This window comes from Brachionichthys hirsutus, chromosome 6 (assembly GCF_040956055.1).
Source record: "Brachionichthys hirsutus isolate HB-005 chromosome 6, CSIRO-AGI_Bhir_v1, whole genome shotgun sequence".
Lineage (NCBI taxonomy): Eukaryota > Metazoa > Chordata > Actinopteri > Lophiiformes > Brachionichthyidae > Brachionichthys > Brachionichthys hirsutus.
The window spans coordinates 15,539,044-15,553,371 of NC_090902.1; the positions used below are offsets into that span (position 1 = coordinate 15,539,044).

General features: G+C 45.7%; 1 protein-coding gene across 1 annotated transcript; it reads right to left on the reverse strand.

The window, feature by feature from the left end:
* Nucleotides 1–9,633: 9,633 nt before the first annotated feature.
* LOC137894672 (tigger transposable element-derived protein 1-like) lies at nucleotides 9,634–11,088 on the reverse strand. Its single transcript, XM_068740121.1, has one exon. The coding sequence runs from the start codon at nucleotides 11,086–11,088 to the stop codon at nucleotides 9,634–9,636; it is 1,455 nt and encodes a 484-aa protein (XP_068596222.1).
* Between the last annotated feature and the right edge of the window lie 3,240 nt (nucleotides 11,089–14,328).

Genomic DNA, 14,328 nt, shown 5'->3' on the forward strand with positions numbered 1-14,328 from the left:
TCTTTTCCTTGCAGCTCTAGATTAAGATCGTTCAGCATGTTTGTCAGATCGGTTAAAAACGCCAAGTCCAACAGCCACTGAGCGTCATTTAGTTGCTTCACAGAAAAACTCCTTCATCTCGGAATCTTTGCAGGATTTCCCTCGACTCAGCCATCTTATATCAGGATGTAGCAACAACCCAGAGAGTCGCAGTCAGCCTTCTCCAGATGTGCCGTCTGTGGGAGTCCTGGGGAAGATGGCGTACTAAGCAGTCGCTTCCGTTTGAGCTCCTTATCGAAGTCCCCATGTAATATTTTTTGAGCGCATATATTCCACGTCCCTTACAGTTCCAGCCCGAACATGAAGAAAACCCACAGCACGAAACCTTCGCCAGTGAAAAACCTCAAGTTTACGACCCAAATGAACGAAGAGCACGACGACTCAACTCCGATGGAAGCTAACGCTAGCAGCAGCAAACGGGACAGAAGGTCCACAAGCCCTGCAAGTACTCCAGATAAATCACACACGGAGAAGAAAGCGAAAGGTACGTTTGAAGAGAAGGACGCTGAATCCATCGGCGCCATTCTGAAAGCTATCGTGTCTCTAGCAAAACGTGTCGACGACCGCATGGAGGAGGTTAGCACACAAATGCTACAACACAGCGCCATGCTAGCTGCTGTTATTAAAACAGCGCAGCGAAACTCAGAGGAGCTGGAAGAGTGTAAAACGAAAGTGAAACATGGAAGAACAGATCGACTCTCTCAAGAAAGATAACGAGGACATGTAAGGTCGTTTATTGAACCAAGAAAGAGACAAAAGGAGATGTTGCCTTCGCATCAAAGGAAAAAAGGAGGAAACGAACGAGGATGTCAGAACAGAAGTGGTGGAGCTTCTGGGTAGAATGGCTCCAAACCTGAAGGCAAAGATGGACGAAGAGATCGACGTTGTTCACAGAGTGGGGCGACCGACAGAGAACAAGAAACGGCAAATTATCATCATGTTTGTGAGAAGGAATACGAGAGATGGCATCTGGAGACAGACGAAAGCTTCTCCTGTGTGCAAGGAAGGAGGGATCCGCTTTGCTGAGGACCTGACCCCGGAGGACTGGAGGTCCAGACAAGCACTGTGGCCCAGAATCGACCAGGCTAGTGTAACAGGGTTGTTATGGCCTGGTTAAATCCTGATAAGTTGTGGGCCAGTGTCACAAAGACTGGTTATTTTAGTCTTTGTGTTTTTGTTCTATATTTTAATGTAAATATTTCAAAATGTATTTATGTAATTTGATTTAGTTGCCTGGCATTTGTATTTTATTTAATCGCCCTGTATTTTGGTTTAGTCCTCCGCCCTCTTCTTCTTTGGTTTTGGCTTAGTCCTCCGACCTTCTTCTTTGGTTTTCTGGAGGCTCCGCTATAAAAACGCGGGCCCCGCCCCTTCCGCTTCCTCTCATGAACACCTCATGTCGAGGAAGGTAGGCTATTTTAGTATCTGTTGTCATCGTCTATTTTAAAGTTATTTTTATCTTCATTTTAGCATTTATTTGTATCCTATGCTGTGATTAACTATATATTTTACTGTTATGTTTGTCGATTTTGTGTATGTTTCATAGATTGGGGCTGGATGACTTTTGGGGCTAATTTTATTTTATTCTACTTTTATATCCTGCCAGAAATAAATGGGTGTCGCCCCCCCAAGATCCCGCTGTGTCCCGAGTCCACTTTCCCCACCACGACAGAGCAAATAATACACAACGCAGAAGTAAACCACACCGGTTACATTGGTGCCGTGACTCGTTGAGGCTTTGGACTGGGCTGCTGCCGACCGCATTGGAGCTGTTCCTGCGCTTCGCCACTGGGTGCCGCTGTTGCCTCTTCACTGCTCTCGCCTCCTTGGATGGTGGCGATTCCTGCTCAGCTCAGCTCGTTCCAGCTTGGTGATGAGTTTTAGAGGGAGGAGCACGCCTTTTGTGTTCGGTAGGGGACGGGGGTTACTGGCTTCTCTGCCTCCCCTCCACCTTGGGGATTTTAGTGACAATGTCTCGCATAGTGTTAATGCTACCCCTGTTAATGGACCAAGTGTGGGTTTGGGTTTGCCTAAATGCAGTACAGCTCGATTGTCTCCTACTGAAAATGTGACTCTTGTTGACCAGATGAGTGATGAATGAATGAATGATTCGTTTATCTAACAGGGACAGCGCACATTAATAAACGTTTCTGTCAATGTGCCAGAATTAGCCAAAAGGCTATTTTTCATCTGTTGTCCCTGGACAGAAATTCCATGGCCCCAAAATATATATACATATGAAATAAAATTAATAAAAATACAGATATAAAATAACCACATAAATAAAAACTATATCAACTAAAACAATTTCAAGTAACAGTAAAACTTAATGTCTATTAACTAAAATTTTATAAAGCAACTAAAATCATAAAAACAGGTGACGGTAAAAAACAACAAATTAAACAGCAGTTTCTCTCAGTGACGACACGACTGTGTGCTAATGAGCCATTCCTTAAGGTGAAATTTAAATGCATTACAGCTCTCAAGATTTCTGACGATAACTGGGATAGAATTCCACTCATGTGCAGCTTTAAAGGAAAAGGCAGATTGACCAAATTTGCTTTTCCTGAGTGTTGTTATACAACAAATCGGTCAGCAGTTAGCGGACACTGTTGTTACAAGGCTGAATAATCCTAACTCCACTGCTGATGTGCCGAAATGTCTGGTTAACAGCCCAGATAAGACCTTGGACCTCTCTCAGGTCATGCTCGTCACAAAGGGTGTTAAAGAACCTCCTGCATTCAAGGGTGATGGTTCGGATGCTATGGCTGTGGATGAGTGGGAAAATTCGATGAGAAACTTCATTCGCAAAAATGGGATTCCTGTTGAAAATCAGGCAGAAGAAATAATCTTACGCCTGAGAGGTAGAGCGAAAGACATTGTTAAGATTGGAATAAGAAATGGTGGAATTGACACCACTGCTCATCCACATGCCATTTACAGTATGCTGCGCAGACATTTTGGTGTCGGCCTCTGTTCCTCTGTTCCGCTCGCTGATTTTTACTCCACGCTGCCGAAGGAGAATGAAGACCCCTATGAGTTTTGGCTAAGGTTGAATAAGGCAGCTGATAGCGCTGTGGACTGTCTTAAGGAGCAGGGTAAGACGTTTGATAACCCTGGTGTTGAGGTTGCGCGTATGTTCATAAGACACTGCCCCAGCAAAGAGCTCTCTCTCACCTTTAGGTCCAAGACTGTTGATAAGTGGTCAGCTTGTGATGTCCAGGAAGTGCTGGATGAGTACCATTTGGAGAAAAGTCTGAAATGTTCTGGTGGGGTTAGAACAGTTGACGTGAACAAAGCTGAAATTGGCGCAGTTGCTCCCCCTGCCACAAATGCCTCCGATGAGACAGCCGTGGCAAAACTGATTTCGATGCTGGAAAAAGTCCTGTTGCAGAATCGGAATCAGAGTAGTGCACAGGTCGGCAGGAGAGCGCGCCGTGAACCAAAGTTCCCCAGTGTCACGGGCTTTAACAATACCCCATGTTCTGTTTGTAATGATGCCTCTCACTCAGCATTCACCCACTGTCGGGAGAATAAACTGTGTTTTCAGTGTCACTCAGCCGGTCACTCTCGACGTGAGTGCCCTCAGGGCAGAAGCAGCTCTGGTCAGCAGGGAAACTGGATGATCTGCGTGCAGTGGGGGTCAACGTGGACCAGGTTGGTCAATCTCCCTCCTTGGATATGAATGTTGATTATGAATCGATCTATGACAAATGTATCAGTACAGTTCCCTCTGATAAGACACTGATAATGCAGGGTCTGCAAAAGCTTTCGAGGACTGACAGCCTGTTTCACACTGAGGTGGTAGCCGAGAATGGACATGTTATCAAGGCGCTGGTGGACAGTGGATCTATGGCGTGCACTATTAATGAGGAAACAGATGCCGTGCTTACGAGGACATTACCGACCTTTGTCAGGGAAGCAGCCAATGATTTTGTGATAGTGGGCTGTGGTGGTCACATGGTAAATCCAACTGCTCTGTATGACCTCACTGTTTTAGTGTATGGCTTCAAAGTCATTGTCCCAGTGTTTGTGGTACCGGGCCAAACGGATGACATGATTTTAGGGAGCAACCTTCTGAAATGGCTCATGACGCAAACTCGTGGCTCGGCTGTAGGGGGCGCCAGTTCTCATCAGTCAGGCGCGCGAGGTGACAAGCTTCACCAGCTGTTCTCGCTGTTATCTCATACAGTTCAGAGTGAGGTTGAGTCTGTGACGGAGAAGCTTGGAACCGCTAAGTTAAAGAGATGTGTCGTCCTGCAACCCATGACTGAACATTTAGTGTGGGCTAAATCACCATCTGCTGATGCGTCTGCTGTAGGGGGTGCGGTCATAGTTGAACCCACTCAGTCTAGAACGAGACCTGCTCAAATCTTGGTTGGGAGAGTCGTCACAACTCTCTATGGTGACGGTTGGGTGCCTGTTAAGGTTGTGAATCCCACTGCGAAGCCGCTCACGCTGAGGAAAAATGCAAAACTGGTGGATGTATCTTCCTGTTTGTCTGTGCAGGATTTACCTGAACCTGTCCACGTCCAGTCACATGCTCAGTACGCAAAAGATTCATGTGCTCATAGAACAGAGGAGGAGATTAAGCAAGCGCTCACTGACATGGGCCTTCAGGATCTTGACGTCACATCCTGTGAGGTGTCTTTGGAGTGGAAAAATGAGCTGTTGAGCATAATTGAACGTTACAACTCTACGTTTTCAAGGCACAAAATGGACTGTGGGGAAGCCAAGGACTTTGTGCACAGGATACATTTAGTGGATGATAAACCTTTCAGATTTCCTTACGGACGTGTTCCTCCTTGTCACTATGAGAAGCTCAGGACTGCTCTCAATGACATGGAGGAGATGGGCATAATAAGGAAGTCTCAAAGTGAGTACTCTTCTCCCCTTGTCCTTGTTGTGAAACCTAATGGTGATCTGCGCATTTGTAATGACTTTCGGTGGCTCAATGCGAGAACGGTTAAGGATGCTCACCCCTTGCCTCACCAGACAGATGCGCTTGCTGCGCTCGGTGGCAAAGTGTTCTTTTCCACCATGGACCTCACCGCGGGTTTCTATAATGTTAGGTTGCATGAAGATGACAAGAGGTTCACAGCTTTCTCCTCCCCGTTTGGGTTGCATGAGTATAACAGGATGCCGCAAGGTTTGACTAACAGTCCCGCGACATTCATGCGCATGATGATGTCTATATTTGGTGATGAGAACTTTACCAGCCTCTTGTGTTACCTAGACGATCTCATGGTGTTTGCGCCCTCTGAACAGGTCGCATTGGAGCGTCTAGAGATGGTTTTTTCACGGTTGGCTGCTAGCAACCTTAAGCTCTCTCCCAAGAAGTGCCATTTCCTCCAGCGTTCGGTGAAGTTTCTGGGTCACATCGTCTGTGCTGAAGGTGTTAGCACTGACCCCAGTAAAGTCCAGGCCATCAGTGATGTACAGGAGTCGGATCTTATGGAGTCGGATGGTGAAACTCCGAGTGCTAAGAAAATGAGATTATTCTTGGGTATGGTCCTGTATTACCACCACTTTGTTGAAGGCTGTTCAGCTAAGGCTAGGCCATTGTTTGCTCTCGTGTCTGAGTCCAACACTCCCAAGGGGAGAGGCAGGTGCGCTAAGCCTAAGTTTAAGAAGGGTGTGGTGCGACTGACTCCCGCTGACTGGACTGATGAGTGTAGGCAGGCTTTTGAAACTCTGAAAAATGACTTGGTGCACAGTGTGACGTTAGCTCACCCAGACTTTGATGTTCCTTTCATCCTGGCTGTGGATGCCTCTTTTGATGGTATAGGTGCGGTACTCTCACAGCTGCCACCTGGTGGTAAGATCGCCGGACCTGTGGCTTTTGCCAGCAAAACGTTGTCTCATGCACAGTTGAACTATCCAGCACACCGTCTGGAGTTCCTGGCTCTTAAGTGGGCAGTGTGTGACAAATTTAGCCATTGGTTGAAGGGACGGACTTTTTCTGTGTGGACTGATAATAATCCACTCACTTACATTTTGACTAAACCCAGACTGGACGCTTGTGAGCAGAGGTGGGTGTCCAAGCTTGCTGCTTACAGTTTTGATCTTAACTATGTTCCAGGTGCTAAGAACGTGGTAGCTGATGCACTTAGCAGGGAACCGTTCGTTAAGTCCTGTATTGCACACCGCCTTGTCACAGAGCCATACTTATCGCTGCTCAACCAGATCCGTGGACTAGCTGATCAAAGGGTCCAAGATGCGTTCAGGTGGACTAACAACTGTCAGCTGGTTGGTCCGTCTGAGGATGCTGTCCAGACTCCTTCGCGACCGACGCTGTCCCCTGATGATGTGCAGGCTGTGCTGTGCGCTCATGATTCTGGTGGAGCGAGTCAGATTAGAAGTTCCAGCTCGGACATCCCACAGCTCGCTTGTATAAATGACTGTACTTCGTTGCCGAAAAGTCAGCTCTCTAACATGCAGGAGCAGGATGCAGTCCTGAGCAGAACTCTCTATTATGTGCGGAGACACAAGAGGCCCACGAAGCGTGAATGTGCGAGTGAATCCTGTGGCGTAAGGAAGTTACTCAGGCACTGGCCCAAACTGGCTATTAGGGATGGAATGTTGTACCGGACTAAAATGGACAGAAAAATGAATATGTCTGTTCATCAGTTTGTTGTTCCAGACACGCTGAGGTCTCAGGTTCTCTCTGGCCTCCACGACTCAGCCGGACATCAAGGTCAGGCTCGGACGTTGTTCCTGGCCAGGCAGAGATTCTTCTGGATTGGAATGGAACGGGACGTTGTCGATCACGTTAAGAACTGCTTCAGATGCGTGGTTGGTAAAACTCCAGAGCCAAATGGTCGTGCTCCTCTCGAAAGCATTCACACCTCAGAACCGATGGAGCTGGTTTGCATTGATTTTTGGACTGCAGAGCAGACTGACAAAAGGAGTGTTGATGTTTTGGTTGTGACAGACCACTTTTCCAAGCTATCGCATGCTTTCCCTTGCAGAAATCAGTCTGCAAAACAGGTAGCGCGTCGCCTCTGGAATGACTTTTTCTGCATTTATGGATTTCCCAAGCGTATCCATTCAGATCAGGGTGCGAATTTTGAGAGCCAGGTCATAAGAGAGCTGTTGAAGCTGTCTGGGATCCATAAATCGCACACGACGCCGTACCACCCGATGGGTAATGGTATTGCTGAGAGATTCAACAGAACTCTTGGAAACATGATTCGTGCTTTGCCCCCCGACTCGAAGGCTAGGTGGCCTCAAATGCTGCAGATGCTCACCTTTTGTTATAATTGTACTGAGCATGAAACCACGGGGTTTGCGCCCTTTTACCTCATGTTTGGGAGAATCCCACGGTTGCCTGTGGATGTGGTTTTCCAGCACGTGCTTGGTAGCAAACCTGCCGTTGATCACCGTGAGTTTGTGGCAAATCTGAGGCGGGACTTGGCGGAAGCTGCGCGTATTGCGCGTGAGAGCAGCTCGTCGAAGCAAGCACGTCAGACTAAGTACTACGACCATAAAGCGAGACGCTCTTTCCTTAATGTGGGGGATCGGGTCCTGCTTGCAAACCGTGGCGAGAGAGGGAAAAGGAAGGTGGCAGACAAATGGGAGTCTACAGTGTATGAGGTGATTTCTGTGAAACATGGTATCAACGTCTATTCTATCAGAGACCCAGAAACGCTCAAAGTGAAAGTTGTTCACAGGAACCTTCTGCTCCCCGTCAATTACAGCCCGTGAGCCCGTGTCTGAGTGCCCCGCTTTGGCGGATGGTGATCCTGTGATTCCTGTAGAGGTGCAGGACAGTGAGACTGAGACCATCAATTGGCTGTTGCAAACAGAGGATGTTTGTGATGATGTCAGTCAGCTCGATGTCGGGCTTGTGGTTGACCCGTCTGTTGATGCTGATGTGGAGACTGTGGCGTCTGATCCGAGTGATCACTCCTCTCTTTCGGAGGAGCCTCAAGTTACGCCCTCTCAGCCTCCATCAGTAGCTGATGGCTCGCAACTGCTCGTGCATTCTGGCCATGTGCCCCAGGATGCTGTCACCTGTGATGCAGTGATTGACAGGCAGCCTGAACCTTTACGGACAAGGGCTGGAAGAGAAGTCAAACCTCCTGCTCGTTTGATTTGTGAGATGAACAATCAGGTTGCGGATGACTCCAGTTCTGTGGTCACCTTGTTCTCTTTGGTGAGGACGCTGTTTTCCGGGTAGGCAGCCACTGTTAGCTTAGGAAGTAGGTCTTGACTTGCTTATGTGTAGAGGTTTGTGTTCTGTGAAGGTGAGAGCATTGTTCACCTGACAAAGGTGTAAACGGCATCTTTTATGTCCTTGCTGTTGGAGGGTCTGGCCGCCCCTTCTCTGAGCTTGATCCCTAGTGGATAGTAATTAATACTGATGTGAACTATTGCTCTCTACGCAACACCTCTAGGAGTTTGTGCCCACAATTTAGCAGGATTTAAGGGGGGTGTATGTAACAGGGTTGTTATGGCCTGGTTAAATCGTGATAAGTTGTGGGCCAGTGCCTGTCACAAAGACTGGTTATTTTAGTCTTTGTGTTTTTGTTCTATGTTTTAATGTAAATATTTCGAAATGTATTTATGTAGTTTGATTTAGTTGCCTGGCATTTGTATTTTATTTAATCGCCCTGTATTTTGGTTTAGTCCTCCGCCCTCTTCTTCTTTGGTTTTGGCTTAGTCCTCCGACCTTTTTCTTGGGTTTTCTGGAGGCTCCGCTATAAAAACGCGGGCCCCGCCCTTTCCGCTTCCTCTCATGAACACCTCATGTCGAGGAAGGTAGGCTATTTTAGTATCTGTTGTCATCGTCTATTTTAAAATTATTTTTATCTTCATTTTAGCATTTATTTGTATCCTATGTTGTGATTAACTATATATTTTACTGTTATGTTTGTCGATTTTGTGTATGTTTTATAGATTGGGGCTGGATGACTTTTGGGGCTAATTTTATTTTATTCTACTTTTATATCCTGCCAGGTATGTTTATTTTCTCATTGTCTCTCTCATGAACACCTCATGTCGAGGAAGATTGGGGCTGGATGACTTTTGGGGCTAATTTTATTTTATTCTACTTTTATATCCTGCCAGAAATAAATGGGTGTCGCCCCCCCAAGATCCCGCTGTGTCCCGGGTCCACTTTCCCCACCACGACAGAGCAAATAATACACAACGCAGAAGTAAACCGCAACGGTTACACTAGGAAGGAAGGCAAGGCTGCGGGTTTCAGGGGCCCGTTTGGGTTCATAGAAGGAAAGCGCATCGTGGCTGAGGGTCCAGTGAGGGACTGATATCTGAATGTGAAACTTATACAGTGGTACCTCAGCTTACGAATTTAATCCGTTCCGGGACTAACCTCGTAACGTGAAAATATCGTAAGTAGAGACGCATTTTGAATGTAAATGCAGTAATCCGTTCCAAGCCCCGCAAAAGTATGATATTTTTTTATTGAAACATAAAAGCACATCAGAACATGAAACAAATGCATGTTAAAATTAGATTACCGCACAATAAACATAAAACGAGAGGCACATCATGTAAAAAATCCAAAGAATAAAGAAAATAATAAAAATCTTATTTTACCGTTTAGCTGTTATTTTTTGTCCTCTGTGTTTATTGGTCCTTTGCGGTGTTTCCTGCGTCGCGTTTCTTAAAGTACTGATCCAATGACGTCTGCTTTTGCCGGCTTTTGGCAATCTGTCGGAAATGTCCGAGGCAGACGTCATCATAGTGAGCAATAGCCCGACTTGTCAACACTTTCTCCGGGTGATTCTTTTCCACAAATTCCGAGACTTCATGGAATTTTGCTAAAATGTCTTTAATTTGGGCTGTTGGAATGATGGCTGCGTCCTCCTCCTCCTCGTCTCTGAACTGCTCCTGCACAGCGGTGTGTTGCATCGCCTCCAATTCCTGCAGCTCCTTCGTGGACAGCTCCTCGTTGTGCTCCTGAATCAGCTCGTTGATGTCCTCCTCATCCACCTCAAGACCCATGCCCTGTCCCAGCAAAATAATTTGGTCAACTTCACTGTCCACCTCGAGCCCCTCAACATGTCGTGGGGCAACTGCATCAGGCCACAGCTTTGTCCAAGCTGCATTAAGGCTACGTGTGGTCACCTCCTGCCAGGCCATGTCGATCATCTTGAGGCAAACAACAATGTCGAAGTGCCCCTTCCAAAACTCACGAAGAGTAAGCTGGGTGTTTTCAGTGATGTCAAAACATCTCCTGAACAGGTTTTTTGTGTAGAGTTTTTTGAAGTTAGCAATGACTTGTTGGTCCATGGGCTGGAGGATAGAGGTGGTGTTAGGTGGGAGGTACAGCACCTTAATAAACGAAAACTCCTCCAGGATATCATCTTCAAGGCCGGGCGGGTGGACAGGGGCATTATCAAGAATGAGGAGGCACTTGTAGGGGAGATTGTTCTCCTCTAGGTACCCCTTAACAGCAGGGCCAAAAACCAAATTAACCCATTCAACAAAATATTGTCGGGTGACCCAGGCCTTGGCATTTGCCCTCCATAGCACATTAAGTTTTTCTTTTATTATTTTGTGAGCCTTGAATGCTCTGGGATTTTCAGAGTGGTACACCAGCAGGGGCTTGATCTTGCAGTCCCCGCTGGCATTGGCGCAAAGGGCGAGCGTGAGGCGGTCCTTCATGGGCTTGTGGCCCGGCATTTTCTTCTCCTCCATTGTGATGAAGGTGCGGCGTGGCATCTTCTTCCAAAAAAGGCCCGTCTCATCACAATTAAAAACTTGCTGTGCACCGTAGTCTTCGTCGATCATCAATTGTGTGAATTTTTGCACAAATTCGGCGGCCGCTTCGTGGTCGGCGCTGGATGCCTCGCCATGGCGAACAACAGAGTGAAGTCCAGTCCTCCTTTTAAACTTCTCGAACCACCCACGCGATGCCTTAAACTCCGGGTGTGGTCCTTGTGCCGAATTTCCTTCGCCTGTGTCCTCCTTCGCTATGTCGGTAAAAATGGCGATTGCTTTTGCGCAAATTATGGCCTCCGTCACTGTGTCACCCGCGATCTCTTTGTCTTTTATCCACATGAGTAGCAACCTCTCCATCTCGTCGTTCACTGCTGACCGCCTCTTGGAAATTACAGAGAGGCCTTTGGAAGGAACCGTAGCTTTTAGGGCTTCCTTTTGTTTTATTATCGTGCTGATCGTTGATGTATTACGGCCATATTCTTTTGCGAGATCGCTCAAACGCATCCCCTTTTCGTACCTTTCTAGTATCTCTTTCTTTGTTTCTATGGCCAGAAAAAGTCTCTTCCTCTTCTTTTCTCCTGTTTTGGGGTCCATTGCGAATAACGTGTGTTCTCTCTCTCTCTCGCTGCATACACACGAACATGTAGCATGCCGGGATACACGTAGCATGCCGGGATACACGCATACGCAATGGGTTGCCGGGCAGATTTTAGGCGATAGCCAATGGCAGAGCAGCTACAAGTTTGTTTACGTTCGGGGAACTCTGGGAGCGGCGAATAGCGCTATTCGCCGCTCCCAGAGTTCACCTCGTATCCTGAAATGCTTCCGTAACAAGAGGCAATATTTTCCCATTCAGAAACCTCGTAACCTGAAAATTTCGTATGTAGGGACATTCGTAAGTCGAGGTACCACTGTACATAGTGGAACATTTCAGAAAATGGGACTCCTCCCTTTTCTTTTTTCTAAGCTTTTTCCACTCTACCTCCGTAAACTTCTGTCCTATCTTTGTTCATGTACTCTATAATCCATTTGAAAACTGATATATATATATTTGTTATTACAAGGGGTCTGAAAGAGTCACTTAAGCATAAAGCTGTGTTTCTGTTTGGCATCTGGAGAACGTTGAACAAAAATGTTAAACCTGGTATAAACTTAATGATCAAGATCATTCACTGATTATTAGTTTGTTTCAAATTCTGTTTCACAATATGTTACAATGACAACACTATTTAATGCTCATAAATGTGGAATACGATGTCGATAGTATACGGTTATCTTGTTTTGCTATTTTTTCTTTTCCTTCTAATTCTTTCCTTCCTTTTGCACGTATACTTATATTCGTGATATTATAATTCTATCTCTTAGAGATCCTTCTATTTTGGATGAATAGCACAAATGATCACACCATTGGAATACTGATTGTAGCTCTTTCCATGACAACACAGACACAGGTTGGTTCTCTGAAACGGGCGTTTATTGCTCTTCTCTCTCTCTCTCCTTCCGTCATACGCCATACGCCGTGAAAACTACATTGAATGTACACAACAAAGAAATATTAATACATTGCACGATACATAACATAAACAATATTGACTGCCACACTCTAGCTGGCGCTAGCTAACAGTGCTACAGTTTGAACAAATACCTCGTTGGCCGCTTGTCCTGAAAAGAGTAAAAATACAGTTATCTGGGTGTTCTGCGGTCGATGCTTAGACCCCAGACGATGAAACCAAAAATACAAACAAAAGGATGTCTTCAATAAAGCACCATCTTCATACCAACGTCAAAACAACCACAGCGCCAGCAGTCTTAGTGTTGCGCTTCACCTAACTCCGTCGTAGCAACACATGTGACGGCAAACATTAGTTCCGGCAAACATTAGTTCCGGTCGTACACAAGAAACAGACGTGCAGGAAAATAACCACAACCAACATCTTAATGAACATTTTAGGTCAACAAATTAATTAGTGCATTTCAATAGCAGTAACACTGATAGTATATTTTGATATTCTTGTTTTTGTATTTGTTTATATTCCTCCTCATTCCTTCCTTTTGCAAGTACAGTAGTCCCTCAATATAATACGGTTCATTTTCCAAGACTTCGCTGCTTCGCGGAGTTTTTTAGTGCAATTTCAGATGTTTTTTTTTGCACTTGAACGCGCCTTGAAACGGCGCAAGATGAAGGGGCGCGGTCAGAGGAACTGAAATACCGCGAGTTGCTATTAATAACTTCTCATGTGTTCAACCTCGTAGGTTGATCATTAAAATTGAATTCGTTATTTCTAAAAGCTATCATGTTTATTTGTTAAGCGTTTGTTTTATAGCGCTCTTATTCTCAGTGTAAAAAGAGGCTTTTATTTTGTAGGAGCATAAATGTTACGTCCCTTTTGGATTTTGTTTCTTCCTGTTGATACATGTAGCCGCTGCCGTTCCGCTGTGCTAAGCTATCCAGTAAAGCAGCATGAGAGGCTAAAGACAGCACGAGTAGAATATTTGTTCTTCTGCACTCCAAGCGGCTCTTTCCTCGACCTGCACGCCTTAACATTATTAACAGGAAAACGTTTACTGTACGTACTATATATTTATATTTCTCAAACAAATGTTTAGTTCTGAAAAGGTTTTGATCTTTGGTTTCATTCTATAATACTGAAACAATCTATTTAGATTAATGCCTGACTGTTAAACGTGTATAAAGTGTGTGGTGAGGGGTTTTACAGCCTTAAAACATTTATGTACATGTATAATAAAGATTACTACATTGCGGATTTCATTTTTATTTTTCATGGTTGGTGTATAAAGATACCAAGAACCATTTAGAACATTTTGATGACGATTCAAGATTCAAGAGTTTTCATTGTCATTATGCTAACTAGCTAACATAACAAAATCGTGTGAAGGCCCACGGCTTCAGGCACACACAGGGAAAAAAAAAATCTCCCCTAAAACAACGATATATACACAGAGAATGAGACTGAGAATCCAGCAAATAGTGCAAATCAGCAACAGCAGCAGAGTGGGACAGGCACAGAGCGTCCCCAGTGGGACAGGCACAGAGCGTACCCAGTGGGACAGGCACAGAGCGTCCCCAGTGGGACAGGCACAGAGCGTCCCCAATGGGACAGGCACAGAGCGTCCATTCCGAGTCCCGGCTCACTGCAAGGGAACGACTGCTTTTACAGCTCGGGGGAAGAAGCTGTTCCTGAGCCTCGCAGTGCTGCTTCTTATTGTCCTGAACCGCTTCCCTGATTTAAATTTTATTTTATTGGATTTTAGCTTTTGTTATTTTTATGCTTTTGCTCCGCTTATCGCTTATGCCTACAATAAATTCAGAGAAATTAAGGCCTATTTCTCCTGATTTACTTCTTCTGTGATGTAAAAACAGAGTTTGTGCCAGATAACATCCAGATTCTAAAAGCTATGTTAAGTTGTTAAATGTCCACCTAAAAACCGATGCTGTCCTAAAGATCTTATTCCTGATCTTTAAATCATCCTGTCGTACCAAGTTGCACCAACCCAGAAGCAGTCCGCTTCACTGACCGCCTCGCTGCACGTGGCTCCCGCTAGAGGGGCCTCTCCGGGACCGTGATGCTCGGGGGT

Bases quoted from the DNA above. Each gene is read 5' to 3' on its own strand.
- LOC137894672 (XM_068740121.1), bottom strand. From the start codon at position 11,088: ATGGAGAGGTTGCTACTCATGTGGATAAAAGACAAAGAGATCGCGGGT.